General features: G+C 42.1%; 1 protein-coding gene across 1 annotated transcript; it reads left to right on the top strand.

The window, feature by feature from the left end:
- The first annotated feature begins 4,682 nt into the window (after nt 1-4,682).
- LOC114648967 (zona pellucida sperm-binding protein 3-like) lies at nt 4,683-8,322 on the top strand. Its single transcript, XM_028798329.2, has 9 exons — nt 4,683-5,068; nt 6,654-6,772; nt 6,909-7,012; nt 7,096-7,270; nt 7,344-7,464; nt 7,549-7,640; nt 7,715-7,830; nt 7,913-8,038; nt 8,190-8,322. The coding sequence occupies exons 1-9, from the start codon at nt 4,724-4,726 to the stop codon at nt 8,303-8,305; spliced, it is 1,314 nt and encodes a 437-aa protein (XP_028654162.1). The 5' UTR covers nt 4,683-4,723; the 3' UTR covers nt 8,306-8,322.

Genomic DNA, 8,322 nt, shown 5'->3' with positions numbered 1-8,322 from the left:
ACCCACCCCATTTGGACAATTGTGTCTTTCAGGAAGTGTTCACATATCAATAAATAATTATGCGGCGTATGCTACGCCACGGGTTGGTCCTGCAAAGTCGATATGAAGCCACTGCCAAGGTAATGTAGGCCATTCCCATGGTTGAAGTGGTGCACATTCCGGCTCATTCTGAACCATCTGGCAGCCACTTTTCAATTAGTCTCTGTGGAGGCTTGCATATGCGAATTGGGTAACGTCTCTGTTCACAGGGTAATTTTTCTTGATTTGTTAAAGCAGTATTAGCCTTTGCAGAAGGTGATGGAGATAATGCACATGGGCTCTGTACTTGTGCTGTTTGAGGAGATGGTAAGTGCTCTGGACAGTTGATAGGAGCAACAGCAGGGGAGTCAACAGGCAGTGTGCGTATCTCTTCAGCTCTAACCAACCCGGACTTTCTCAACTGGTTGACATGACGTCGCCATATGACACTTTGAGTAACCTCTACCTTATAGGACAAGGGACCAGTTTGCTCTTTGACTAGTGCAGGAACCCATTTCTGGTCTCCTGGTAAGAACTGATTGTCCAATGGCAAAGTTACGTGTAACCTTGTCAGTTGCTTTATGACCTTGTTTGATTTGTCTGTCTTGCACAGTCTGCTTGAGATTTGGTCGCAGCAGGTCTAATCTAGAGCAAAGAGGACTCCCCAAGAACAACATAGCTGGAGTCTGGTTAGTTGTAGCATGAATGGAATTCCGATATGCAAATAAGAAGTTGGCCAATTTTTGCTGAAGGGTCAGCTTCTCATTTGTCATTGCTCGAAGGGCTCTTTTCAAACTTTGCACAAAACTCTCCACCAGGCCATTTGTAGCTGGATGCCATACCTGGAAATCTGTTGCTGTGAACTGGGGTCCATTGTCACTCACTAGTTTTTGTGGAACTCCAGTTCTAGCAAATAAATCCCTCAGTACTTCAATGGTGTCAGAAGAAGTGGTGGAGCTCATAACGAAAACCTCTGGCCATTTATAGCATGCGTCAACTACCACCAGGAAGGTTGTCCCCATGAATGGTCCTGCAAAGTTGATATGAAGCCACTGCCAAGGTAATGTAGGCCATTCCCATGGTTGAAGTGGTGCACGTTCTGGCTCATTCTGAACCATCTGGCAGCCACTACATGGCTGCGCTATATTCTTGATGTCTTCATCAATACCTGGCCACCACACAAAACTTCTGGCAAATGCCTTAATTTTCACCACACCTAGATGACCCTTGTGAAGCTCTTCTAATACTCTGTGTCGGGATGAATTAAAGTGTATGAGGACTGCATCAAATGTCACCAGTTTCTTTGCTTCTTGAAATGACTGTTGACATTCTTTGGACCATTTCCACTGTTTGCTAGCTTATAATAGCTCATTGAGTGGATGTAGCACAGTTGCCAGGTTTGGATGAAACTTATTAAAATAATAATAATTCATTACATTTATATAGCGCTTTTCTCAGTACTCAAAGTGCTATCCACACAGGGAGGAACCAGGAAGCAAACCCACAATCTTCCACAGTCTCCTTACTGCAAAGCAGCAGCACTACCACTGTGCCATAATTCACAAACCTCAGGAAGGATCTTAGCTGTGAAACATTTTGTGGTTGTGGTGCCGTCAATACAGCCTGAATCTTGTCCTGACATTTGTGCAAAACTTGGGCATCTATAGTGTGCCCACAATACCTGATACTGGGCTTCAAGAACTCGCATTTGCCTCACCTGGCTCTTAGTCTATACTCTTCTAACCTTTTCATGACCTTTTTGAGGTTTTCTAAATGCTCTTTATCTGTCGCTCCAGTGAGAATAATGTCATCTAGATAGCACCGCATGCCTGGCATTGACTGAAGGATCTGATCCATTGCTCTTTGCCAAATAGCTGGGGCAGAGGCTACCCCAAACACCAGCCTGTTGTAACAATAAAGACCCTTTATTGTATTAATGGTCAGGAGCACTTTAGAGTCTTCCTCTGCTTCCATCTGGAGGTATGCATCCGTTAAATCCAACTTTGAAAAACGTTGCCCACCTGACATACTGGTAAAAATGTCCTCAATTCTCAGCAGAGGATACTGTTCAGCCTGCAGCACAGGATTAATGGAGACCTTAAAGTCCCCTCAGAGCCTGACTGTACCATTTCTCTTTACTATTGGGGCAACTGGGGTTGCTCAAGGACTCCAGTCTACTTTAGAAAGTATGCTGTCTGCCTCCAACCTATCCAATTCCTTTTCAGCCAGGGGTCAGATGGCATAGAGTACTGGACGTGCCTTGTGGAACCGTGAGGTCGCAGCACTCTTAAGTACAATTTTAGCACTAATGTGCTGAAGAGTCCCAATGCCACTCTTAAATACAGGGGTGGCATTTCTTAGTATCAGCTCCAGGTTCTTTTCTGTGGTCTGTTGCACAACAGGCAAAGCACAAAGGCTTTTAATATCTCTCCAGTCAACTCCCACCTTTCTTAACCACTCCCGGCCCCATAATGGTGCACCACCATTCTGTATTATGTGTTAATCAAGTACCTCTTTCCTTCCATTATACTCTACTGTCACATGCAGCACTCCAATACGCATAACCTTTTCACCTGTGTATGTTCTGAGAAGAACAGAAGAGGGGTTCAGCTTCTTCTTCTTGAAAAGCACCTTGTAATCTTTCAGTGACATAACTGAAACAGCTGAGCCAGTGTCCAATTCCATTTTTACCACCTGGCCATTTATCTTGGGGGTAAGCCTGATTGCCTGCTTGTTTTTTCCACTAAAGCTAAATAATTCCAGACTGGCTAATGCATCTTCACTATCAATGTCAGAGACTTCTGTAACATTATACACATTTTTCTTTTCGCTGTGATGCATTTTGTTTTCTGCACTCCACTTTGCCTTTCCCCTAAGACAAACTCTTTGAATATGGCCCGTTTTGTGGCACTGTCTGCATTCTTCATTTTTAAATCTGCACTGTGAGGGAAGATGGGACTCGCGTCCACAGCAATATAGGGCCTTTTATGTATTTTGTTTATCGTGGCCGCTGCCATTTTATTCAAGCTGCTCGTATTCACTCTTCTTTGTAGTTCAAGTGCATCTTTAGCTGCAGTTTCCATTGAAATAGCAATTTCTACTGACCCTTTAAATGTCAAATCTGCCTCAGTTAACAGCCTTTTCGGGATTCCCTCTTGAAGGATTCCACAAACCAAACGATCACGCAATGAATCGTTTAGCCCGTTACCAAACTGACAATATTCTGATAACATTTTTAGTTCTGCCACGTAAGCCGCAATTGTCTCTCCCTCGTTCTGATTACGCTTATGGAATCTGAAACGTTCTGCGATCAGTAATGGCTTTGGTGACAAATGATCCCACATTACACGGAATCAGTTGTTAAAACTTTTCTCAGCGGGTTTGTCTGGGGCAGTTAAACTACGGAGGAGGCCATAAGCTTTCCCTCCCATGGCACTCAGCACAGGAACGTGTTTTTCAGCTGGAATATCATTTGCAGCGAAATACTGTAGCAGCCTTTCAACATAGGCCTACATGTTCCAGTCTTCAGTGGTACTATCAAAAACATGTATCTTTCCGATGTACGACATGTTTGCAACTTATCGTACTTATCGTATCGCGTCGGGTCCTTGCTTTTGTGCTTACTCCATGCGGTTCTCACTGCAGTTATTCAGTGTCACGGTGCTCAAAATTATCTTCTTGATCTCATCGCCACTGTCATGTATTTGTAATGAAGTACACTATCGTAGCCTTTTTTTCCTTTGATAAGAACGGACGAGCAGACAGCCTGTGCCTTTTCTTTCTTTTCTTTATTGAACAACTAACAAAATGTGCAAGGCATTACCAATCATATCACTAGGTGTCAACCCACAATCTGCCATCAATAGCTGAACTGAAATGCACACTTATACTGATATATAACCGCTCTGAAAGTTGCCCAAAGCTGTTTCAACAACGCCATACCGTTAATGCAGATTTACTATCACTAGAAGTATAACATACAATGCTGTTACTACCATAAAACGACAAATCGTTTTTTATGAAAAGCGCTATATAAATGTACTTATTATTAATTAATTATTATTATTATTCTTTACGCTTCGACAGCCCAGTTTTAGCTCTCCTCCTTCCGCAAATGCTCTTCAACAGCCTCCCTCCATCACTACCTGCAGTTCATTGGAGATACATACAGTCGAAGATGACTGCATTTTTGCGACCAGTTAGTAATTAAAGTTTAATAAAAGAACTGGATTTATAATTCTGCAGATCGCAAGAAGATTTTTTTTTTTTCCCACATTATTCATCGGTTCAAGGAGGAGCGCATTCTTAGGGGCACATGCAAAGCACATCACTCACCGTTTGAAAAAAAGCGAAATTGACCTGCAAACCCCGACCGCGGTTGCTTAATGAGTGGACAGGCACTGCCACGACTAGTCGAATTAAACTGTGATGGCTAATTGCATTCATAAAATGTTAAAATTACTGGTTGAGATAGATTTACGCTTTGGTGCACTTTTGATTCGTGTTTGTTTTCCTCTTGCCGTAATTATAGTATTTCATGAGTTTTGATTATTTAAACTATTGGTGACTGATTGACAATCTTTTTCTCCGCACGTGTTATCAACGGACTAAGGAGCCGGACGCCTTAATTCGTGTATATAAAAAGACTATGCTGCGCCTTGAGTTTTATTGAGTTTTACTAACTATCTTCCTTTGTTATTTCAAAATGGAGTGCAAAGGTCGGATAGTCTTAATGTTGCTGTTTATTTTCTTATCCGATGCTTTTCCTCAGCCCCGTTTCAAAGGACGGGGTCCTTCCCCCAAACAACAGAGGCCCGCGGTGGTGCGTTATGTAGCACCTATTGAGCCGAGAGCTGGCACTCCGCAGACCGTAACCGCTCAGTGCACCGCGAGTGCGGTGATAATCACCATTAGTCCGGATTTGCTGGGCATCCAAAAGCCGGTCCAACCTTCTGACCTTTCAGTAGGTGAATGTGGAGTCACTAGCCAGTTCGATGCTCAGCCCTTCGTGATTGAAGCTCCTCTGCAGGCTTGCGGGAGCACAGTGGAGGTGAGTCGCTTAAGGAGCGAAATTCTATTATGCCTCCAGTTCTCGTCTTTAAGGTTTTACCAGTGCACTGAATATTTTGTGCACGCTTAACAATCTATAAGTACTACGATGTAGTTACGTCTCTGACGAGTGTGTGCGCTGTTTGAACTCTAACGCCCCCCTGTGGCTCTGTAAGAATGATGTAGAGAGCTTTAATGAATAGACCAGCGGTGACTATCTCCGATCGTGGAGAGCCGCAGTAGCTGCAAGCTTTTGTTCCAACCCAGTTGCTTAATTAGAAGCCATTTCTCACCAGTAACAGATCTTATTTAATTTCATTGCTTGTTAGTGGTTTTTATCTACCATGTCAGTTGATTCTTAAATCAGATTGTTTTTCCTTTCTAATGATACACGTATTATCCAAGTGCTTTGAAAATTACTCATCCGTTTTAGGCTTCAGTTCTTAACTTTCCTTCTGAATAGTTAATTTAAACCAAATGGAGAATGAATACAGCTGGTTGGAAATGGAGACAAGCTAGATGTGGAACTGCTGGTTCCTTTGACATTAGCATCATATTGCTAATAAGGAACAGTTAAGATTTTGAACCCTTATTTTACTCCTAAACAGCTATCTTCATTGTTTTAACAAGCACAACAGCTAAAATGAAGCAGAACAATGTCACTTGAGCAATGATTGTGTGATCAGAAATGATTTCTCATGAAGCAATTGAGTTGGAACTAAAAACTTGAAGCCACTGTGGCACCTCGAATATTGATTGTTGCTCAGCCCTGATTTAAAGGGTTGATGTCTTAAATATCAAACAAAATGAAGTTAATTAGCAAAAACTAGTCACTAAGAAAATAGAATGAAAACCTGTAGCCATTGTGGCTCTCCAGGATGTAGAGTTGGCCACACCTGGTGTAGAATTTGTGGACTGTAAAACAGAAGTTTTAGACGGACCTCTCTTTTATGCTCCTGAGGACTACTTGAAGTATTGTGTGTACTGGGAAATTCTTTCTTGCATATTCCACCAACACACAGTTCCCATATTAACTAAACCTAAAGGTTAAGATACAGTGCAAAAATCTTCAGCTACAGTATAAACATACTAAAACAGCAAATTTGGATTTTTGATAACCCATAAACACTTATATGATATGTCTGGGCAGTATTAAACAAATCTTTATAGCCAAAAACAATTTAGGCTGACTTTTTTTATAATATTAAAATTGAGCAGACACAGGAGACATGTCCCTGAGACACTGAGCCCCTAACACTGAGCTTTAAAAGGAAAAAGTCCAGAGTAATAAAGCAATTTCCAAAAATGATTTAATTGGATGAAATCTGTGATCTGACTCTCGAACACGAGATGGTTGGTGTCTCTTGAACTGTTAATGTTTTCTACATTGTGGCTTATAGTACCAATCGTCTATGAAATGACAGTAGGAAGCGCTTAACCATAATTCAACTTAGAAGTATTGTGGTTCTGCTATGAACAATGCATAGTAGTACTATACTGACTATGAAACCCACTATTTCACCCATTCATCTCCCATGTGCTCTAGTGTGGAAATTAAACTAAACCAAATTGCTGCTGCTTCACAGATGCTGGGAGATGAAATTGTATACAGCTTCACCCTTGACTACAACCCTTCTCAGATTGATGGTCTTCCTATTGTAAGAACAAATCCTGCACTGGTACAGGTTGAATGTTATTACCCCAGGTAAGATGTTTGTCTAAGGCTATGGGAAGGTTGATGGAATGGCTTCAATCCATGGGCAAATGTGGCCTCAGTATTTTTCTCTAAATGGCCTCTTCTAAATGTTTAAAACTGTGTTTCTCCCTCTATTTCTCTATAGGCGACACAATGTAAGCAGCAATCCTTTAAGCCCAAATTGGGTTCCCTATACCTCCACAAAATCTGCTGAAGATATTCTGAGCTTCTTGCTTGTTGTAATGAGCAGTAAGCTGCTTACATTTCTATTAGGAGACAATATTGTAATGCATTATTTGTTGGATGTTCCATTAAAACATCTTCTGCCGTAGGTGACTGGAGTGGGCCGAGTCTATCCAACACCTTCTTCCTAGGAGACCTCATTAACCTTCAAGCCTCTGTGGACACCACTAACCATGTGCTTCTACGTATCTTTGTGGACAGCTGTGTGGCCACTCCTGGGTCCAATGCATCTGCCCCAGCCTACACCTTCATTGGCAATAATGGGTGGGTGTGAGCATTGTATTTTAAAATGCAAATTTTCTAGAGCTGTCACTATGGTCCCTCTTCTGTATTGCAGGTGCTTTGTGGACAGCAAACTGACCAATTCCAATTCCCAGTTCATGTCCCCCAGAATTGCACCTTCTCTTATTCAGTTTAAGCTGGATGCCTTCCGGTTTTATGGCCTAACTACTAGTTCGGTAAGTCTTTCTCCCCTCTTCTGTTGGAGGAATAATTTTAAAACAGCCAGATGTGATGGGAGTGTCTTGCATCTCTACTTTCAGATCTTCATTACCTGCCAATTGAAGGTGACTTTGGCATCCGGTAATGTTGATGCTTTGAACAAGGATTGTTCATACAACTCTGCATTGAGCCAGTAAGTGACTGGGGAGAACGGTGTACCTGTAGAAATGAGCTGGGAGGCTTTGATTGCCTGTTGTGCTTTTTTAGGTGGAAATCTGTAGATGGGAATGATGTTGTATGTAGCTGCTGTGATACAAACTGTGCTAGCCCCCTCTCTTTTAGGAGGGGCTCTGGGTCACAAAAACCCAGACCCAGGAGAGCAAGTAAGTGACCTCTACAGCAGGCTTCCATGAAATCCAACCTTCAATACACAAGTGCCAATCTTGCTGTATATTTACCTTCCAGGTAAACTGAACCTTTCAGCTGGATTGGAAAAGACTATTTCTGTGGGGCCTTTTTTTCTGGTGCATAATTCTTCTCTGGCCTTGACACCTCAGTCACCCTCTTCCCATCAAGAAGAGGTTTCTCCAGGTAACATGAATCTTGATATGGGCATTTACTCCACATGGTAAAAGGAAAACAGTGGCTCCTTTTGTTTTGGACTTGTGCAGTGGCAATTGGAATCTTCTGTCTGTAGGTTGCTCCTGTCTTGTGTTCCTCATGCTACAATCTTCTGTTGCAGGTTCCTCTTTCCAAGATTCAGTTCTTGGAGCAGTTGTGGGTGTCCTGACTACATCCTGTGTTGCTGTGCTGATTTTCATTTACAGAAAAGCAACTAGAACTACAACCATGAATTAATAAAGTTCGGTTTGTGA

This window comes from Erpetoichthys calabaricus, chromosome 3 (genome assembly GCF_900747795.2).
Source record: "Erpetoichthys calabaricus chromosome 3, fErpCal1.3, whole genome shotgun sequence".
NCBI classification, from domain to species: Eukaryota; Metazoa; Chordata; class Cladistia; order Polypteriformes; family Polypteridae; genus Erpetoichthys; species Erpetoichthys calabaricus.
The sequence above is the reverse complement of the archived record's forward strand: the minus strand, read 5'-3'. Positions and strand labels throughout refer to the sequence as shown.